The sequence below is a fragment of the Odontesthes bonariensis genome, chromosome 19 (assembly GCF_027942865.1).
Source record: "Odontesthes bonariensis isolate fOdoBon6 chromosome 19, fOdoBon6.hap1, whole genome shotgun sequence".
Classification (NCBI taxonomy): Eukaryota; Metazoa; Chordata; class Actinopteri; order Atheriniformes; family Atherinopsidae; genus Odontesthes; species Odontesthes bonariensis.
In genome coordinates this window covers 6,709,180-6,731,669 of record NC_134524.1, presented here as the reverse complement: position 1 = coordinate 6,731,669, position 22,490 = coordinate 6,709,180, and the positions used below count along the sequence as shown (strand labels likewise).

Here is a 22,490-nt window from a genome sequence, read left to right as displayed (position 1 = left end):
GGAAGATTTTACCCTACTTAATGTTTAAAATGAAAAATAAACAGTTTAATTGCACTTTGGTTGTGTGATATGTGATACATATATATTAAATGCATAGAGTATGGGTTAAATATATTTGGTAATATTTATCAAAAGAATAATGGCAGTGATTACCTCATTTTGGTGAGTAATGTAACGTAATGCAACCAAGTAAATTAAAATGTCAAGCACAAGAAAATAATTAAAATCTACTAAATGACTTCATAACAGCAAATAAATATATATAAATTTACTTAGAATTTTGAGTAAAATGATGTTCCTGCCTATGAAAAACAAGTAGACTTTACTTAATTTGTTTAAATAAATATAACTTAAAACTTAGATGTAATTAAGTAAATGTTACTTAATACCTTCACAACTGTTATGTTTTATGGTAACATTTACTTCATACTGGCAAGTATGTGTTACTTGATATTGCAGCCTTACATTTTACGTAAATCATTTGAGTGCAAATACTTACAAAGGGTTTTTTAAGTAAATCTTATGAGTTATTTTTGATCTCTCCAGACTTGATGCATCGGTCTGTAGCTCTGATACGGACCTGTGTCAGCAGAGTTCTTCCTGCATCCTCTACGCTTCTAAACCAGAAGATATTCCAGCTCTCTAAATGTTTAGAGATGCAGAACGCAGAGCGGTATGAGAAGTTAAACAGTCTTACAAAGAAAGCAGCTGACACGTCTCACTTAGGCAGCAGCAGATACTTCACTGAGGTTTTGTTATTTCACTTCATGAAGTCATGTTCAGAAAAATAGATCCATTTAGTATAAAATATACACCAATAAACACACAGTTTGAGGACGGATGTGTAAAACATACATGGCAGTGATGTCTTAAAGTTTAGTAAAACCTAAACTCGTGTGACTCTCTTATATCAGTTGTTCTGCACGCTGCTTCAGCTCACTGAGGTTTGCAGCATCGGTTTTGCCAGTTGGACGGACGTTTGTTGAATTTCACTTCCAAATTCTTTGGCATCCAGAGGAGTTTGTGGTCCACTCAGTTACTGCGGGGTGTCCACACCCTGTGGATCACCAGTCCTCCTCGCGGGTCTGTCCACTTTCAGGGACAGGAACATTTAAAGGCAAAGAAAAATATTCCAAAGACTGTTTTAAAATGTGCTTCTTGTTCTTAGCAGATAAAAAAAGTAACCATGTGCTGTGTTTTGCACTGAGGATGCTTCGATAGATCAGGCTGAAGGATCTGAGGCTCAGACAGCAACAGGTGTGGACCTGAACCCAGCACAGCATCTCTGCAGAAACCAGTTATTTAATCCTTTAGTCCTCCCCATCCTGCCTGAGTGAGAATAAACATTCCTGCTAAGAAAACCTGGATCGCCTTTACAAAGAAAGAAGAGTCTTTATAGGCTTATTTCCAAGCAACCCTGAGGCTGACGTTACTGTAAAAGACACTAAAACCACATCTGGTACACATATGAGAAGTCTAAGAACATAAGAACCCTTCAGTTGAACTGCCACCTTAACCTGGTGGAGGTTTGAGTGCCCACATAGCTCTGAGAGCTCTGCTGTTGGGGCAATTAGCCCCTGGCAGGGTCTCCCAAGGCAAATTTTCTAATTATACTAAGAGGGATTCAAAGACTTTGATGGAGCAGCCTCGGCTCAAAGGGCTACGGTGGCCCTGAAGTGCAAATCACAACGGCAAAAGAGAAATGACAACGGAAAAGGTCGGTACCCTCGGACTGGTGGTGGTCCGTGCTTTAAACCGGAAGGACTACGGTTTACATGTTTTCAAAATATGAGCGCTGCTGGTGACAACGTAGGCGCTCATATTAAAGAGTATTTTGATGCTGCTTTATCTCTCGATGTTCACAAAAAGATCTGACAAGATGTTATTACACTTTATATGGAGGAACAAAAACCACTATATTAAAAAAAAAATCCGTAATAATGAACTCATATGATAATCGCGGCCTAAACTTTTTAGACTTTTACACTTTAAATAATTTTATACCAAATTTTCTCTACATTAGGAGGCCTAAATGTCTTTTTACTTTGTATTGGTTGAAAAAAAAACTATCCTTCTTTCATAACAGCTGCTTCTTTCTTGGTCATTGATCTACAAACATAATTTTCCCCCACATAGATACAACATAAGGAACGATATTGGTATGAAGTTCCAAACTGAAGATGGGTTTTTGATAAATTGTTTAAGCCAATTTATTTTTGAAAGTATCATTTCCGTTTTGGTAAATGTCGTTTCTCTTTTGCTGTTGTGATTTGCCCTTCAGGGCCACCGTATGTGGGGCGACAGGATGCCGCTTTCACCTGGGGTCAGGACTCAGGGGGAGGAAATCTGAGGTTGGGTTTCATCTCTGCTTTTTGCCTTTTTGCAGATGATGTTGTTCTGTTGGCTTCTTCCTTCACGGCGCTGAAAAAGGCAGAGTTTAAGAATCTCCGGATCTTGTTCTCTTGATGATGATGGCAGGTTGGAGCGAGAGAGGGACGGACGGATCGGGGCTCCGTCGGCAGCAATGAAGGCTCTGCTCCGGCCCGGAGAAGAGCTGCTGCTCCTCAAGAATGGAAAGAGTCAGCTGAGGTGGTTCAGCTCCTGATTTAGGCCACTCCCCCCTTTTTTTTTTTAGGGTATGTCCAACTGAGAGGAGGCCCAAACCCACTGGACGGATTATATGTCCCTTCTGGCCTGGGAACGCCAGGGAGAGGGATGTCCGGGTTCCCCTCCTGGACCTGTTGCCTCCATGGCCCGGCCTCGGATAAACGGAAGATAACAGATGGATAGAACATAAAAAGGATCTGAAAAGTTTCCAAGTGCTGAAGATAAACCAAAAAAAAAAAACAAACTGAGAGCTATTTCTCTTAAATAAGGCACTTATCAGAGTGTGCAACAGCAGGAGTCTTTTAACCGTAACGTCTGTGAAAAGCATGAAAAACTTTAATCCTCTCGCTGAGTCTGCGCTGGTGCTGAACCGGCTGGCGACACCACGTAACCTTTCCCCTGAGGGAACCACGTCTGCAGAGCTCGAGTCCAGCTGCCAGTCTCAGTGTAAGTCAACAAGATGTCAAACACTGCAAACAGAGAGAAGCTATTAAAACAACAAGCAAAAGAACAAAAAAAAGAGACCTCGAACTGTTCTACAGATGAAAAAAAACAAAACACTGCTTGCCTTGATTAATAGCCAGGATTTTCGAGTGGAAATTCTTCACGTTGTTTTTCTTCACCATGTACTCGTCTAAGGGAAGCCTCAGTGTGCACACACTCAGTTCTCCGGCTCTGCAGAGGCTCAACTTCTGCAACCAGGGAAATAAAAAAGGCTGAAAACTCAACATAATCGTTGATATCCCTGCCATTCACACACATATCGTCCAAATATGTGCTAAAAGTTGGATATGACTGCAAAAAATGATAGATACTACATCCATTTTAGCTGAAGCAACTAGGATGAGCTGGTTAAAAAAAGCTAACTATCAGCTAATTAATCATATTTGATTAATATGCCACCAGTTCAAATACCTTCTGGATGCTTTCATCCACAAGACCACCGAGGACGTACACTTTATCAGCGTCCACTGTCTCCAGGGCTGAAATAAAAGATGGAGTTAATGTAATCGTGCACATTTTTCTTTATACATATACTGTATATTTGATCCCATATATCTTTATAATCTCTTTAAAGTTTGGCTCAGAGTTTTATTTGGTGTCAAATGGCACCCTCTGCTGGCCAAAAGATGCAACAACAGGAGAACAGAAACTCCCAGATCGACTTTATATGAATGCTCCCCCCGTCCTAAAGTTAAGCAGAAACTGGACGCTATATGAAAAGAACTCAAATGCATCAAACCTTCTTCAGCATCTGGTGTGAGGTAGACAACATTTTCTGAGGGGAACAGGTCCAAACAGCTTTCTTCTGTTATTTCCATCTGAAAGAAAAAGACACAAGATAGGAAAAAAATAAGATTTAATCTATGATTTTATGCTATTATTAGTTCCAGTTATAGAGGAAGTAAAAGAGGTAAGACACTTTTGAGTTTCCTATACTTAAAATTCACACATTCACTCTTTTATTCACAAACTCAAGTCCAGAATTGGGTCTTATTCAAATCAATGTTATCGGCTGATCTTATTCTCTCTTTTATATTCTGAGCAGTTGAATCGTTTTAATGTACTAATTTGGGGATTTTTAACATGTTTTTAGTAGATAAGCTGTTTTTTGTTTTTTTATCTGCATTGTACGTTGTCACAGTGGATGTAATTGTCATTAAAATCACACCTACGGCCACAAATGCAGCAACCTGAACCTGATGAACGCTGATCCACTGTGTTAATACACTTTAAATGTGTGTCAGCTCTTTCAGGAAGGTTCAACGAATGCTGGATGTAAAGAGCAATAACCACCGTGTAGTTGAGGAAGCCGTCGTTCATGCGTACACACTCTCTGTAGAGACGACTGTCCTCCCGTAGGTCCGTCAGGAACAGGTGGAACGGCCGAGTTGCCTTCTTATTAGATCCATACAGCCGCCTCAGCTGACCGGCCAATCGGCTTATCTCCTGACCAAGAAAATCACACACAGATGAGAGAGGCTAAATGAATGCTTTACAGCAGAGATACTCATTGTGCGGCTCCTCAAGCTTTAATTGGCGGCTCGCACTCACATAGTAGCTTATAACAATATGGTAACAATAACAATATTTTTTTTTTCAAATAACATACAGCGAATACGGCACAGTATTAGGTATTTCTATTAAGTTTGTGTTTTTGTAGTATTAAGTATTTTTTATTAAATATTAAGGCTTAATGGTGTTTCCTAAAGGGGGCACACTGTTAAACCTGGCAACGCAGCCCGCTTAAACCACCCTCACACTTGACCGCAGAGCACGCTAGCTGCTTTAGCCAGCGCGAGATGCAGGCACAATGGATCGGTTTTTAATTAAAAAAGGGCAAAAACCAGCACAAAAACCATGCTCATCCTGAATGTCTCACTATGATTACAACAACAAACTACAAATACAACATGAAGAAAGTCAAGGACATGCACGCCAGCTTCCGCTCATCCCAGTATTAAGGTAAATGTGGTCTTAATTGAAAATGTATTGGCTGTGTTGTTTCTTTTTTTGTGGGATGTTTTATATGTAGAAATGCATATTTTCAAAAGGGGACTTTAGTATGTTGTGGTAAAAGTGGCTCTTCCGTTGATTTTGCTGCCAATGTGGCTCTTATGAAAAAAATAGTGAGTATCACTGCTTTACAGCCTGTTCTAACTAAAGCCCGACCCGGAACTAAAACTCGGGCTGTGCAGCATTTTAAAAAGATGATGAGGCTTCTTCAGCTGCGTCCCACCTTGTCAGACATGCAGTCCGTCATCCCCAGGTCAACGCAGAGTTTGAGCCCCGTGGACTGAGCCTCAGCTAAACGCTCTTTGGTGATCGCCTTCATGACTCGTTTTGTGACCTGAGGACAGTCTGTGCAGGCAGCTGTGTAAAAGACAAACAAATAAAAGTGTTCTGATTATAAAGCCTGAGGACTTTCTCCTCAAATCTTCCTAATTTGCTCATCTGCTCGATTCTCCGTACTTTATCCTTACCAGACCGCTGCTCGCGATTGAGCTTCCTCCTCTGCTTCTCTTCCTTCCTCTTGCTCTTCTTCGCAGCCAGCTGCCTCTCCCAGTTTCGCTGCTTCCTCAGTACATTCCTCTGTTCGTTAGACACACAACAAACAGTTAAACGCACAGGTAACCTCACAGGTCGGTGAATGTTGACGTCACAGTGTCTAAAAACAAAAATGAGCTACATGCAGCTTTTTTCCCCTCATTGTCTTGTGAAAGCTGTAAAAGATTTACCTTTAGTTTGTTGACAGTGGATTTTAAAAAGAAGAGGGACCAGTTTTCAACCGTCTTAAATGTCGCACAATTATTATTGTCATATCATACACTTAGAAATTCTCAGCCCCTTTTCATCGTTGCTTATCACATCTTGTCTGAAATCAAAGGAGCTGATCTATATTGTTTCTGACATACTTAAGATATGTAATATGTCTCACATGGTGTTGATTGAGAAACTGTTATACTACCCCCATTAATCTGCCCATACCTACTGAGTAAATTAACTTACTGAACACAGTGCATCGTCCCTTCCTGGTCTGCCATCCACATCCGCCTCCACCTCTATGTGAAGCAGATCCATCTCCTCTGAAACTCCATTCAGCTGCGTCTCACCCATTTCTGATGGGAAATGTTTAATTTTAGTCTCCAGACACATCACCGGGAGAAAAGGATATCGTTTTATCTAGTTAGTGTACAGATAATTCTATAGTTTTGTGGAAAACATCACGTTTGAATATGTTGTGTTGAGCGTGGAGGCATACAAAAACTCGTATCTGTGTTGTTGTCATGAAAAAACTCAGTAAATTATATACTCAAGTTATTCAACAACAAGTATCAAGAATTAAACAGATAAGAAGCAAACAGAGGGAGAAAACATGCCTGACCCGTTGAAGGAGTCGCTTCCGTATTGCAATGGTGTGAGCGGCGCTTGTGGATGACGTCAGAGTAAACAATACGAAGGAGAGGGGGAATTATTTTATATTATTTTAAAAACTTATTTAAATGGAATTTTCAATATTTCTTATCGTTAATATCTTGAAAATATTAATAATTATTATTATTTTTTTTTACTTTGGTAATGTGTGCGTTTTATTTCCCCTAATATACAGCCCATAGAATGAACGAGGCCTTTGAATTTATTTATGAACTATTTAGATCAGGCCATATCCGTAAAACCCTCAAATGCACTTGTACTGCTAATTTAGAAAACTCCTGACTCGGACTTTCATGAAAAAGAAAATATAATAATATAAAGAGAATAGAAGCAAGTGAATGTAAATGTAAACACATTAAAAAAAATGATAACAGTGCGTTATAAAAGTTGCTATAGTTGAAAATTAGAGGCAGGAAAGCAGAATCAGAGGCACATACAAATGAGACTAAGATAATAAAAATAAGATTAACTATTTTATGGCATAACTGAGCTTAATAGAAAGAAAAGTTGTAATTATTGTTGTACATATCTGTGGACATTGTTTGTTTTTTAAATAATTTTACATTATTTATTTGCCCCTAACCTTGTGTCCTCTCAACTTTTGACACGATATAATTAGTATATTTATCACTGATCTAAAACTAACATTTATTGAAAAATTTAAAATAAATAATAAATAAAATAAAAAATAAAGTTGCTGCTAAAATGTTTGGTAGTAGTAAACTTTTCCATTTAAAAGATAAAATCAAATGTCCAACAGTCTGTTCAAATGACAAATAATATCACAAAATAAGCTCTAAGATGTTGAAAAATTACACGAAACGCCACAAATCACACTGTAGCGTTTAGCTCCCTGTCCTAAATACGCATGCGCAATAGCATTCTACTCAATTATTGAACTTGTTAGAGAAAAGACAAAAATGTCATATTTTTAGAAAATATTTCCTGGCGTTGAAAATTTAACAAGAAAAAAGAACAACTGACGTCCAGTAGCGGTTACGTCATTAACTGTAGCTTTAGCTCATTAGCATGACTAGCTTAATTGTCTGATAGATTGTCGTTTTTTTAAAAGTATTCTCCATAGAATATGATAGAACTATGAAAGTTATTAAAACGCAAATATAATCATATATGTTCAGCCATGATTTAAATACGTGTTAAGGTCAAGGTGGGCCAACATCATAAGTGAACCGTGAAGCTAAAAAGCTAACTGAACCGTTAATGTTAGCCTCACCCAAAACAAAGTTAAAGCTTTCAGGTTGTTGAAAAGCTTTTATTTTCAGTTTATAGTATACTTTAATACTTTGTGGGGGTTTTGGATTTGACTTTTAACCTCTTTTGGAGGTTGTGGATTTAAACACAAACATACAGAAAAAGGGAAAACTTGAAACTGATGGTAAATGTTAGTTAAAGCGGTTAAAGGTGTGAAGCCATGATAGCTGGTAAAAGTTAAGGTTGCATAAGTGCCTTTCCATATAAAATAAAAATCTAAATCCTACTTTTAGGAAATAGCAGAATTACTTGTGGAGGCAAAGGATTTGCCTATAAGGTTTGGCAGGGATTTTAAATGCAATCATTTTATTGGATTCTTCATTGACCTTCCGCCTCGGTGACTCCGAGTTATCGCTGTTTAAAATGATGAAATACACACAGCACAAAGCAACCATAATGGCTTAATGATATGAGTCTGTAAAGGTTTTTTTTACATAGTTTGGTCAGTTTGTAGCTCATCCAAAAAAGTATATGTTGTGGTTTTACTTTGTGCAAATTGGAAAAGTAGAATCTATTGGCTTTGTTTACTATAAAGTTTTACAGTTAGAAATATAAAACCAATATATATTAACACGATGCCGGAGAGTTTCTTCGTAGCTTTAAGAGTAAAACTACAGAGTCTTTAACAATATTTCTCAAACTCCTGGTTGCGCAGGCAGGAACTATCATATCGTCACGTTTGGAGTCGGAAGTGTAAAACCGGCGCACCCGCAGGCTTTGACCTATTAGCTTCTTTTAACCCAAAATTGAACATTTCTAGTCTTCTCGTTGATGACATATTTTTTTATTTAATTCAGCTTACAGTTCGTGACGCTATCGTTACGTCACTGTGTGTGTCTGAATGAATATTAAACATTTCGGCTTAAAAAGTTCAAGTTGTATCGTTGTTGTTGTTAGCATATCAGGCTAACACGCTGCCAAGCAACACCACAGCAGCCAACTCTTACGGAGGGAAAGGGCGCCGAAATGCATTGTGGTTATTGCAAAGATATAACTTATACGTGTTTTTTAAAGTTGATAAACGGGTTTATTTTTAAAACCACAGTCATATCTACGTTTTATTTTGTGTTATCCGTATTACAGTGTGTAAATAAGTGACCGGATATACAAATATTAATCATTATGTCTTTAAAACTTTTATAATTTGTCACTAAATGATGAGTACTTGTAGACATTGTGTTTCTCTATTCTATGCGGTTAATAGTTTTGCTTTTTTTGGGTTTATACGTGTTTTGATTTCCCTTCAAAAAGCTGTAAAACAGGGGACAGGCGGCGCGCACCGTGACAGTGCGGCGCATGATCGTCACACATATAGGTGGGGTTTGCAGTTGGAAGGTTAAGACTATACTTTCAGGGATCATTTCTATAGTTTCTGACTTGTGGAATGTGTTTCTAAAGTGTTGGTCTCGCTAACCACGATGAAGAGTCGGTGATACTCCTTCTTGAGCGCGAAGCGGGCTGAGAGACTTGATTAATTTCAAACGCTCTCAGCTTTTGATGACCGTTCACGGTTTCCTTGGAGACTATGAGGGAAGGAGTATGATCAGAGTGGTTTTTGCATAAATGTCAAAGAAAAACATATGCAGGGGCGGAGCGGTGACTTAAGATGTGGGGGTGTTCCTGGGGGGGTGAGCACACAAGCACCACATCAAGCCCATAGACATGACACTGAAGTTGGCATCCGATTCGCAAATTAAATGGATGGGCATAAAGGGCCATTTCACTGCATTTTTTTGCATTATGATCGCCCTAAACTAGGTCCTGTATGGAAACTACAATAGTTACACTGCTCAAATCTAGATGGAATTATTCTAAAGAGGCTATAGATTCATTAAAACCTTGTTTGGGATTTGTGAAACCTTTTTCTGATTTGTAAAAATGCAGAACAGGGCCATTTTACTGCATTTTTTTTTGCATTTTGATCACACTAAACTAGGTCCTGTATGGAAATTACAATAGTTACCCTGCTCAAATCTGGATGGAATTATTCTCAAGAGGGTACAGAGTCTTTAAAACATATTTTATTATTTGTTAAAACTTTATTTGGTCATTGAAATTCAAAAAGGTGAAATCATCTTGCTGTAAAAGTGGGGGTGTCGAAACACCCCCATCCCCCACGGGTGCGACGCCCATGAACATAGCAATAATGTCGTATAATAGTACTTTGAAGTCACTTTATGTGTCTTATTATAAGCTCTTATATTGAAGGGATAGTTTGCCTCTTTTGTAATGAAGCTGTGTTATACAGCTTCACTACAAAGCTGTATAATGAGCTTTGTAATGGGCTATTCAAATGGCGGCCGGCGGGCCACATGCAGCCCAGAAGCAACACCTGAGTGGCCCAACTTGTGGTTCAGCCAAAAAAGCAGAGAAAAACTATCCTGGGAATTCCCATGCTGCTTTGTGCACGATTTCATTCACACTGCAAAGGCAGCCTGGAAACCACCGCCCTTATTTTTTATGAGTTAAAAAGTCAAAGTCAACTTCATTGTCAGAAATGTATACGTACAGGACATACACAGGCTTGAAATGACGTTTCTCTCAAACTCAATAGTGCAGCGCAGCGGTAGCATTTAATTTAAATTAACACTTTAATACAAGGCAGAAATAAACTATGGTAACCGGTAAACAGAGTGACAGCACAATGTGGATATATATATATATATATATATGTATATATATATATATATATATATATATACAAAGTGTCTGATATTGACATCAGAAGTAAAGTGGCATATGCAGAAGTAAGTAAAATAAATATGTTTATGTGCAAATATATATGTGCAAAGTAAATGTAAAGGTCCTTGATGTATTCTACGACTAAAATTATGGTATGCAGTGGATTTGGAGTAGGGGACCAATCACAGAACGGAGAGGGGGGGGGGGCAGCAAGACGCACCGCAGGCTTTTACCTATTAGCTTCTTTTAACACAAAATTGAACATTTCTAGTCTTTTCGTTTATGACATCATTTTTTATTAAATTCAGCTTACAGTTTGTGACGCTATCGTTACGTCACTGTGTGTGTCTTAATGAATATTAAACATTTTGGCTTAAAAAGTTCAAGTTGTATCGTTATTGTTGTTAGCATATCAGGCTAACACGCTGCCAAGCAACACCACAGCAGCCAATGAGAGACTCTTACGGAGGGACAGGGCGCCGAAATGCATTCTGGGTATTACAAAGATATAACTTATACATGTTTTTTAAAGTTGATAAACGGGTTTATTTTTAAAACCACAGTCATATCTACGTTTTGTTTTGTGTTATCCGTATTACAGTGTGTAAATAAGTGACCGGATATACAAATATTAATCATGTTTTTTCCCTTCAAAAAGCTGTAAAACACGGAACAGGCGGCGCGCACCGTGACAGTGCGGCGCATGATCGTCACACATATAGGTGGGGTTTGCAGTTGGAAGGTTAAGACTATACTTTCAGGGATCATTTCTATAGTTTCTGACTTGTGGAATGTGTTTCTAAAGTGTTGGTCTCGCTAACCACGATGAAGAGTCGGTGATACTCTTTCTTGAGCGCGAAGCGGGCTGAGAGACTTGATTAAGTTCAAACGCTCTCAGCTTTTGATGACCGTTCACAGTTTCCTTGGAGACTATGAGGGAAGGAGTATGATCAGAGTGGTTTTTGCATAAATGTCAAAGAAAATAACAGTTACAATGTAGTGTAATAGTACTTTGAAGCTTCGTTGTGTACCTTATTATAAGCTCTTATATTGAAGGGTTAGTTCGCCTCTTTTGATATGAAGCTGTTTGAGCTGAGTGAAGCTGACACCCCACCCAGGGGCGTGGCTACGGGGGGCTGGGGCCCTGCCCCCCTGAGAAATGCTCTGTCCATCCAAAGAAAACTGGCCAGAAAAAAGGCCACGATTTATTATCTCTATTTGTGTCTTGTATTGATAGAATAAATGCAGGTGATGATTTAAAAAAAAGCATATATCTGCAAAGTTTATAGCTTTATTTATTTTTTTGTTATTGTGCCCCCCCCCCCCTTGCTGCTGAAAAAAAAAGGCGATTTTCACATTTTCGGATGTTTTTGTTGTATATAATGATCTGAAATGTAGCCTTAATGAAGGTAATAAAAAGCTGGAGTTGGCCGGATGTCTTGCCCCAAGTATCTACTTGAATTTAAACCCTCAATGGAGAATGTGGAGCATGTTAAACAAAAGCTATTGCATCCTAAAGTCCTGGTCTAAAAACCTTCCAAACATTTTCCACAGATTTTTTTTCAGGTATTGTTTTCTGCCCCCCAAGATGAGCTAACTGCCCACCCACACATACCATTCTGGTCACACCTCTGCCACCCACGTGAAAAATTCAAGCAAACAGATTGATCTGTTTGTGCCGTTAAAATTTTCGTTTTTACTGCTTTGGTTTCTGAGATATTAAAGATTATTTTTTAGGTCATCCAAAGGTCACCATCCCCCCCATCTTGCTCCAAAACAAACCAGAGTAGTCTACTTTTTTAGTGCTCCATTTGTGCTAAACTAATAAACTAATAATAAATTAAATAAAATATGGTGTTAGTGGTGATAGATAAATAAGGTGTAAGTAAATTCAAGTAATTCATTGTCGAGAGTGTTGTGGCTGTGTTGCTTTGACAAAGACGTTTTTAAAAATAAATTAGTACTAAAATGAATAAATAAAAAGTATTAAAGTATGCAACTAAATGTTGGGTTTATTATAGGAAATATAAATCACATTACAAATAACATAATATAAAAAATGAGTGCAAAATAAATATTAAATGAAGATAAAAACTCTTGTAAAAACTGTACATTCATAAGAAAATATCAAATCAAGAGCAAACTGACCGGGTAAAAACAAGTGTTTACTGTGCGTTCAAAAATATTAAGAAAATCAACTTAAATGTGCAATCAAAAATAAAATAAATAGCTTAACTGTAGTGCAAAACAAAAAGTCAAGAAACATAATAATAAATAAATAAAAATAGCACAAAGACACATCCATACACTCGCTGTTGTAGGTGCAGAACAAATGAAATCCAAACAGGATCATCATGATTAGTGGCAGAGCAAACGTAAAATCACGTGCTCAGCAACATTCGTATCACTGCGCGCTGCCGACAGCCGCGCCTGTTACGGTGTTTACTGCTCGGTCTGCACAGCAGGCAGTGATACGAAGGGAGAGAAAATAGGGCCAAGCGATTGTGAGGTCTGACTTTTTCCTGGAGAACGATTTTATGATGCAAATGTATTTCTCTTTTGAACGCATATTGTTTTGAGAAGCAAAACGCTTTATTTTTTAAACCCCAGCCAACTAGCCGGACTACCTTCATCAACACCAAAACTCAGCAGGAACTCTGCTCACAGGACGCAGCAGGGGGTAAGAACATGTTCATAAATGATGTTGCTGATATGGGATGTCATACAGCTTCATGTCAAAAGAGGCGAACTATCCCTTTAAGTACATTAAAACAAAGATATTCTGGGTACTTTTACAGTATAAGAGTCTCTTATTGTACTCTGCTTCAGCTACCAGCTGCTGAAGAGATTATTTTACCTATAAGACGGAAACAAACCAATAAAAGATGATATTTTCCGCTTGTAATCAACATGTAGTGCAGCTGCGTCCGTTTTATAATTGTGTTTCTTTTTGCAGGTACTATTTATTGAATTTGCGTGACTCGTATTCCGAACGGCGTGTAAACTATTATCAGTCACACGGATGAGATTTCTGAATATGTGCTCTGCTGCCCTCTGGTCTGTGGGGACACCGCAGCGTTTGTTTTTCGGTCACATTCGGGCACAGTCACCAATGTTCTGCCTCTGCTGGGCTGCGTTTGCTTGCGTAAAAAGGCTTTAGGTGCTTGGTTAAACCCGAAGTTAAAGCTGCAGAGGATGAATAATCCAGGGTTCTGCCTGCTGAGCAGCGCAGAGGAGGCGGGTTCAGCTCCACCTGCCAAGAAGGCAGAAATTCCGCTCCGCCTGCCTGCAGAAACACTCAGAGCTTAAAAAAGGAAAAGCATCAGAGGCTGGGCTGTGGACTAATACCCCTTTTTTTCCCGGATTTTTGAACTACTTCATTTATCGACGTGACGTTTGATCCGGCGGCAACATGAAACACAAATGATGTTTAATCTCTCTATAGATGGAAGCTCATTTTCCAAGAACTTGGAGGATTTTGACTCTATCCGCAGTGTTCTCCTTTACAGGTCGGTGGTCACACCTTGATGTTGTCTGTGCACGCTTTCATACAGAGTTTATATGAACACACGCATTTCAGTTTGTGTGCTTTTGTTTGTTTGCCCGGTGGCACTTTGCCAGAACTTTGCTGGATGTCGGAGGAGATTTAAAAACCTCGTGCAGATGCTGTGCTACTGAATGAAAGTGCAAATTAATTTATAATAATGCAGACTGTTAATAAGTAGCATTCCTCCGTGTTTTTACCGAGTTTTGTTACAGAAAATAGGATTTATATTCCCCGATAAACTAGGTTTGTTTTCTTATAATAATTTGCAGGCTTATAGTGGCGTCCGTGTACTTCCTGCATTATTTATCGTTAATAATAATATTATCGTTAGCGATAATAATCCTAACTAAAATATTAACCAACTTTTATACTAAAACAGGTCCGTGAAATACAACTTTCCGCCGAACTTCTAGACCTGCTAGCAAACAAGGAGCTCGGATAGCTTCTGTGTTGTCAGGGGCAACTGCGCTGTCAGCCAATTGGATTGTACGCTCGTGCGTCACGTGACGCGTCCGTAGCGTTCCACAGCGCTACAACATGGCGAAAGGAACTCGGCGCTAATTTTTTGTAAACAAAATAATAAGAAGAAAAGACGCGTTTCGTATTTGCGCGTGGAGGAAAAGTTTCCCCTCGACCTCATGGCGTTAGCAAACGCCCAGCTCTGCGTGGAAAAAGCTCGCTCGAGCGGTCACGAGGACGAAGGTGATGTCGAAGACGGCGAATCCACATCATCGAGTTGCAGCAGCTCCGATTACACAGAGTAAGAACATCATCAAAGTCCGTGATAAGAAACAGAGACACGGAATCTAAATATCTGCATGTTTTGTGGCTAGAAGTGCACTTAATATCCTCCCACGTGCTTTTATTTTTATTTATTTATTTAGCTTTGGGTTATGCTTTCAGCTGGGGGGTAAACCTTTAAAAGCAGGGCCGTGCAGAGATCTTTGGAGGGGCGGGTGCTTGAAGTCAAAAGGGGGCACATGGGGCACGAATCTGAAACATACAGAAACATACCGTACAATATAACTGGTTGAATTGTAGCAACCATATTCATAAAGAATGTAACATAACATATCATTGTCCACACCTCACATCTTTGTTAGGGGGCAAAAGTGATCCATGTCTATAGTCTATATTTACCTGGTGGGGTACATTGAACAGCTTCTGTTGGGGGGGGGGGGGGGGGGGGGGGCGGCTGCTGCTGATATATCTGGAGGTGGGCTGTTTTGATCTGAGAGTGCAGACACTAAAAGGAGCATGGGAGAGGTAGTAGCTGATTAAACAAAAGTGTTACGTGATCATGACAAGATGCAAAGATAACTAACATTAAAAATGTTTCACTGCGACCTGCCATGCTGCTGATTGTTTGTGGGAGATTCCGTGCTGAGAGACGCTGACTGTCTGAACTAAACAGAACAAGTTGCTCATTCGTAAACTCAAAGGGGAACCAGAATAAAGGAGGGGTGGAGGTACAGCCTACATCCACAAAGCCATAATTCAAGCTGTGCATTGATTTAGGACACACTTTGAGCAAGACAGCAAGGTTATAAAAGTTATATATCTTGTATTTATGCATATTACATTTAATTTGTGTGTTTACAAATGTTATAAACGAGTACAGATTTGTTTAAATGAGGTTGAGAAAATCTCAATTCAAATTCTTCTAATTATTATGGTCATTCTTGTTGTATTTATACTGATATAGTTCAAAATTATGTGAATTAGCATGTAGGCTACATTGCATAGTTTTAGTGAAATAACCTTAAATAAATGCCTCATTGCCTCTAGAAACATACATGTTTCTGCAACTCACTGACAGTAAAATTAAACATCTCTCTAATGCACTTTGCCCATGACGAAAGAAACGTATAGAAACAAAAAGAAGCCACATATACAGACGTACTTTTTCCCCTCAGCACGCTGTGTGTGGTTAATTAGCGGCTACAACTTGTGAGAGAGTCTGCAGAGTCAGACGCAAGCATGGGCACCCATAAAGACTTAAACTATGGCGGATATTTAAGTACTCTTGGTTAAAGAATAACATGCAATTAAGTCTAAAGAATGTATAAAAATACTTTAATTAAATAAGATTTGAATACTTAATCTGGTGAGAATGTGAGTTCTAGTTGCTGTTATTTTATTAGCGGTCCACCTTATTCTGTGTTTGAATGTTTTGTTTTCTCTCAGCGACTTGGAACCAGAATGGCTCGATGATATTCAGAAGAATGGCGAGCTTTTCTACCTGGAGCTGAGTGAGGGTGAAGAGGAGGCGGCTTTGGCCCAGACCGCCGCAAATCAGTGCGTCTCCACAAATCATGTCCGCTTCAGTGAGAAGGAGGCGGAGATCATCACCGAGCAACACAGGAAGCAGAGGTGCAGCTCGCGGACCAAAGGTGAGCCCGCTCTCAAGAGGCTCGCGAGGATACTGAGGAGAAAACGCCGAGCTTCTCAGCGCAGAGGGGGCAGGGATGGGGGTAAAGACGAGTCGTCGCCGCCGGCCTCCATCCTGAAGAACCAGCCGGGCCAAAGGCAGGGCGTGACGGTCGAGCCGCAGCAGCTGAAGGAAGTGTGCGTCTACCTCAACCCTAAACGTTTGGCGGGCTCGGCTGCTCCCGTCTGCGACAGCGGAGGCCTGCTGGAGGCGCTGCTGGGGGTGGTGCATCGGCCCTCCTGGGGCACAGGGCAGGGGAACCCTGCTGTGGTCAGAGAAGAAGAAAGACTGACTGTTCACGGACTCATACCCAACTGTGCAGCCATGAAATGTGGCCAAATCCTAATTGGTAAGACCGTCATTCTAATAGGTCGCTTCTTTAAGCTGGAGATTGATGTCATAGCTTTTTGTGGTGCTTTTCATCTGAAATGCCTCCTTATAAAAATGGATTACGTTCAGACAAAGGCTGTGTTCGAAAGTGCATACTGCATACTGCATACTGCATACTGTATACTGCATACTACATACTGCATACTGCTTACTGCATACTGCATACTACATACTACATACTGCATACTACATGCTGCATACTACATACTGCATACTGCATACTGCATACTACATACTGCATACTGCTTACTGCATACTGCATACTACATACTGCATACTGCATACTACATACTGCATACAGCATACTGCATACTGCATACTACATACTGCATACTGCATACTACATACTGCATACTGCTTACTGCATACTGCATACTGCATACTGTATACTGCATACTACATACTGCATACTGCTTACTGCATACTGCATACTACATACTACATACTGCATACTACATGCTGCATACTACATACTGCATACTGCATACTGCATACTACATACTGCATACTGCTTACTGCATACTGCATACTACATACTGCATACTGCATACTACATACTGCATACAGCATACTACATACTGCATACTACATACTACATACTGCATACTACATACTGCATACTGCATACTACATACTACATACTGCATACTACATACTGCATACTACATACTACATACTACATACTGCATACTACATACTTCCATACTGCATACTACATACTGCATACTACATACTGCATACTACATACTACATACTACATACTGCATACTGCTTACTGCATACTGCATACTACATACTACATACTGCATACTACATGCTGCATACTACATACTGCATACTGCATACTGCATACTACATACTGCATACTGCTTACTGCATACTGCATACTGCATACTACATACTGCATACTACATACTGCATACTGCATACTACATACTGCATACTACATACTACATACTGCATACTACATACTGCATACTACATACTGCATACTGCATACTACATACTACATACTGCATACTACATACTGCATACTACATACTACATACTACATACTGCATACTACATACTTCCATACTGCATACTACATACTGCATACTACATACTGCATACTACATACTACATACTACATACTATACTGCATATTACATACTACATACTGCATACTCATCGATCAGACAGTATGCAGAGCGTTTACCCACAATGCATTTCGCTCCTGCCCGAGCCAAAATCAGCCGGCCTGAAGCTGATTTCTCTTAAGCTCTAAACTCTGTAAACTTTAGCAACATTTGAAACATTTTCAGGAGAGAAAGTAGTCGTTTAGATCCCCAACGTGTTGAAAACCTGACAAAATACCGGCTGTTTACAATTTTGTTCCCACAAATTCGGCGCTACTAAAGCTAGCCGCAGTGAGCAACGCACTTCCAGTTATTTTCACAAAATAAAATACCCGTTGCCTTTTATCATAGGGAAAGCCATTACGACACATTTGGTGCTTTTGTTTTGAAAACAGTAAGTAAACCTACCCTCGTTGTAGCTAGCTTGAAACTGCCGTTTTGACAGGAAATGACGATCGGCGACGTCACATTACGTTGCATCTTGGGTAGTTTGAGTATGAGTAGTAACCTCATGATGCATATCCAACATTTCAGAGAATCTAGTATGCATCCGGGAACTTCTCGCTTACTCAAACTCACATACTAACTCAAAACGTTAGTATGAGTAGTAGGAGAAGTATGTGGTTTGGAACACAGCCAAAGAGATTATTCTGAGCTTATGAGTCAGAAACTGACAGCTCTTCATCCAGCTCTGACCCGTCCCCCCCTCCCCCCCCTCTGAGGTCAGGCGTTGTCCTGTTTTATTTACAGAGTTTTCTGTTCGGACATGACAGAATATAAAGGATTATTCACTTCACCAAAGCACAACCATTAGAGATTGATTTAGACCTGCATAAACGTCCTTCCGTGCCTGAACTTCTTGCTTTACAAAAGAACCGGTGGAGCTCCAGGCACGGAAAATACAACTTCTATGATTTCAGTAACAGTCATCTGTAGAGTCGGGCTCCACTCCTGCCCCATTAATTTCAACGCCATACAGATGCGCTGCCAAAGCACGGCTTGTAATTATTATAACATAGCCATAGTCACGCACACGGAGGCAGATTTCTGAAGAGAAAAGCACCGTAAACCCAAATAATGAGTCTAACATAAACATAGGCTACCATACCAAATTCATCAAGACTGGGAGATTTATTCAGGTTAAATGTTGGTTTGGGTAAACTGCTCCGCTTTGAGTGTGGATTATTTTTATTCTTTGTGATGCTTTGTACAGTTTAAGTGTGTTTAAACCACAGCTACATCTATAAAGTAATGCAGGAGTGGAAAAACCCCATCTTAAACACCAGTACAGGTCATTTCCACAGCTTTCAGTCCTGTGTTAAACAGAAGTTTAGGAGCAACTTTCCCAGCTCGTGCTGCAGTGTTTTCAGGCTTCGGTGAGACTCGGAGCTCAGTTTTAGCGTCTCTGAAGTGGTTTTTCTCCTCTCTTTTTGCCTGAAAACAGAAGAATGCCAGTCGAGCTTCACCCACAAATGATCACCGACATCAGTTGCTGTTTAGAGAAGCTTTTCCGCTGCGCTGCAACATGCTCAAACAATTAGAGCGCTTAAATACCTGAAATGGTTGCTGCTGGTGTGCACACAGGCAGGTGAAGTTGTTTAATGGCTGTTTACTGGATCCACACAGGTCAAAAAGCTCCGAAACCCCGGCTTTTGTTTATTTTAAATGTTGAATATGAATCTGTATCATCCTTTACTCTGTTATGGGTTCAGGTGACTCTTTATCAGTGGTTTATCTCAGTGTTAAACGGCACCATTTGCTGTATTTAACTCCATTGCTGGGTCGGTTTGACCCACATTTGGCTGATGAATGTCTTTTTGCTGCACGCTGTGCTCAGGCGACGTGCTCGTGGCCGTGGACGATGTCGACGTGACCTCGGAGAACATCGAGAGGGTTCTGTCCTGCATCCCGGGGCCGACACAGGTCAGTGTGTGAGTTTCATGGCGGTGTTTTATTCACGTAGCATATTTCATTAGCTGTAAACCCCAATGAGCTGAACGTAGACCTCAGGAACCGAACGCATCCCAGCTGGAAACGGCTGGAAGACCCGAGAGACCCGATCAGGTTACACACAGAGAACAAGCCAGAGATGGACCAGTTAGAGGATTTTAAAGGTGATTAATCTGCTCAATAGTCAGTTCGAAATAAAAAAGTGTTCTTACTTTAGATCGCAGTAACATTGGTAACCTGAGCTTTGAGTGTTTTAAAGACATATATGAGCAGATTTTCTGCCTCTATTTGGATCAGCAGCATTTCGTATAATTTCTACAGGTTGGATGTGATTCTTTGTAAAAACCAAGTGTGGGAGCGTGTCACGGTTAAAGGGATAGTTCGCCTCTTTTGACATGAAGCTGTATGACATCCCATATCAGCAACATCATTTATGAACATCTTCTTACCCCCTGCTGCGTCCTGTGAGCCGAGTTCCAGCCTCGTTTTGGTCTTAATGAAGGTAGTCCGGCTAGTTGGCTGGGGTTTAAAAAATAAAGCGTTTTGCTTCTCAAAACAATATGCGTTCAAAAGAGTAATACATTTGCATCACAAAATCGTTCTCCAGGAAAAAGTCAGACCTCACAATCGCTTGGCCCTATTTTCTCTCCCTTCATATCACTGCCTGCTGTGTAGACAGTACGAAAGTAAGTAAACTTTATTTATATAGCACCTTTCACAGATAAAGATCACAAAGTGCTTTACTATCAAATCATAAAAAAATTATAAGAAAACGCCACCAATAAAACAAATAAATAATTATAAAAACATAAAAGATGAAAAAGACCATACCAAGATATATATATATATGGAGACATAGGTAAGTTCACTACTGTCTAACTAAAAGCGGCAAGGCGTTCCAGAGAGGAACGGTCGCCTCGAGTGTGGAAGTGTGTGTGAGGAACAACCAACAGCCTCTGAGCTGCTGAACTCAGAGTACGGGCAGATGTACGGTGATAAATCAGATCAGAGATGTATGCAGGGGCTTGACCATGTAGGGCTCTAAAAGTAAGGACCAGTATTTTAAAATGGATTCTAAAATGGGCTGGAAGCCAATGCTAAAACTGGGCTGATGTGAGTTAAAAGCCGCGCAGCTGCATTCTGTGCAGTCTGGAGACGATCCAGGTCTTTATTATTGATAAAAAAAAGGCTGTTACAGTAGTCTAATCGAGAAGAAATAAAAGCAACACCGTTAAACACCGTAACAGGCGCGGCTGTCGGCAGGCGGCTGAATGTAGTGATTCGAAGAGAGAGAAAATAGGTCCAAGCGATTGTGAGGTCTGACTCTTTCCTGGAGAACGATTTTGTGATGCAAATGTATTACTCTTTAGAACGCATATTGTTTTGAGAAGCAAAACGCTTTATTTTTTAAACCCCAGACAACTAGCCGGACTACTTTCATCAACACCAAAACGAGGCTGGAACTCTGCTCACAGGACGCAGCAGGGGGTAAGAAGATGTTCATAAATGATGTTGCTGATATGGGATGTTATACAGCTTCATGTCAAAAGAGGCGAACTATCCCTTTAAGTCATCACCACAACTACTACTAATTATTTCTAACAAAAAAGTTAGAAATTTGTTGAAAAATAACCCAAATTTGCCCATTTGTTCTTCATTCCAAAACCTACTAAATATACTTATTTTACCATTTAGAATAAATCTAAATATATTTTCTTAGTTTATTCTAATAGACTAAGAAAAAACTCAGAAGCTGGAATCAGTGAATCGTTTGCATTTTGACTTAATTAATTTTTTAATGACAAATATTTCACTTAATTTAATAAATGCCACTATTATCACCTTAACAACAACTGTTGCTTTAGCGCCACATGCTTTAATTCTTTGATTATTTTTGCCTCTTTTCATGGCCTGTTTAAAGTAGAACTATAACCATATTTAGCTAAGTTACTACAAATATTGATGTTCCTTTTAAACGTTATTTCTAAAAGACGCAACATCCTCAACACAGATTTTGGTTGTATTAAGTCAAAGTTAAACTAAGTAAAGGCCCAAATTCCTACACGATCTTTTCAAGGTTTCTGTTTTTTCTTTTTTACCCCCCAGATATGCTTAAGTAGGAACATATGCACTCAAAAGAATCCCAAAGTTTCTAACAAAACTGCTCAAAGTAGCGTTAGAAAGAAGAATCCAAACAAAAAGAAATGCAGATATCCTAAAACCCTCTGAACCGTCCTGTCCCTCACTCACTAAAAACGCAGATTAAATGATTAATTATGTATAATATGCATTTAAGAGGGAAAATAAATGATGCTCTTCTACTTTAACTGTGCAGCTTCTGCTGTAAATTAGGGATGAAGCACATTTTACGATATTAAAAACTCCTCAGACAAGATGAGGAGTCTCCACATTCTCCACAAGACCAAGAACTGCACCCTGTGGAACCCCTGAAAGAGTCAAACTCTCTCTGTTCATTTAAAACCTCCTAAAGAAACACGACAGAACCCGATCTGATCGACCAACCGACTCGTGAAGCCACTGAATCCAAACGTGTCGA

At 39.7% G+C, this 22,490-nt stretch overlaps 2 protein-coding genes and 2 non-coding genes across 6 annotated transcripts in view; 3 read left to right on the top strand and 1 right to left on the bottom strand.

The window, feature by feature from the left end:
• Window positions 1-304: 304 nt before the first annotated feature.
• trmt10b (tRNA methyltransferase 10B) lies at window positions 305-6,529 on the bottom strand. Of its 2 annotated transcripts, none has more exons than XM_075450712.1 (9): window positions 6,489-6,529; window positions 6,118-6,227; window positions 5,592-5,700; window positions 5,348-5,481; window positions 4,405-4,557; window positions 3,851-3,929; window positions 3,523-3,590; window positions 3,176-3,299; window positions 305-3,077 (listed from the first exon to the last, which is right to left on the bottom strand). In XM_075450712.1, exons 2-9 carry the CDS (start codon window positions 6,223-6,225, stop codon window positions 2,944-2,946), a joined length of 909 nt encoding a protein of 302 aa, XP_075306827.1. In that variant the 5' UTR covers window positions 6,226-6,227; window positions 6,489-6,529; the 3' UTR covers window positions 305-2,943. The 2 variants fall into 2 exon arrangements, with proteins under 2 accessions (XP_075306827.1, XP_075306828.1); XM_075450713.1 differs by having other exon boundaries at window positions 6,494-6,525.
• Window positions 6,530-9,153: 2,624 nt separating this feature from the next.
• Window positions 9,154-9,368, top strand: LOC142369574 (small nucleolar RNA U3). Its single transcript, XR_012767653.1, has one exon. It is a non-coding gene; the product is annotated as a small nucleolar RNA U3 (small nucleolar RNA).
• Window positions 9,369-11,242: 1,874 nt separating this feature from the next.
• Window positions 11,243-11,457, top strand: LOC142369575 (small nucleolar RNA U3). Its single transcript, XR_012767654.1, has one exon. It is a non-coding gene; the product is annotated as a small nucleolar RNA U3 (small nucleolar RNA).
• Window positions 11,458-13,450: 1,993 nt separating this feature from the next.
• intu (inturned planar cell polarity protein) overlaps window positions 13,451-22,490 on the top strand; it is a 25,080-nt gene continuing 16,040 nt past the window's right edge. The window contains exons 1-3 of one of the 2 annotated variants that reach the window (XM_075451357.1): window positions 13,451-14,006; window positions 16,232-16,824; window positions 19,821-19,906. In XM_075451357.1, coding sequence (XP_075307472.1) covers window positions 13,921-14,006; window positions 16,232-16,824; window positions 19,821-19,906 — 765 coding nt within the window. In that variant the 5' untranslated portion in view covers window positions 13,451-13,920. Of the gene's footprint in view, window positions 14,805-16,231; window positions 16,825-19,820; window positions 19,907-22,490 lie in introns of both variants that reach the window. The other variant, XM_075451356.1, reaches the window with a different exon arrangement.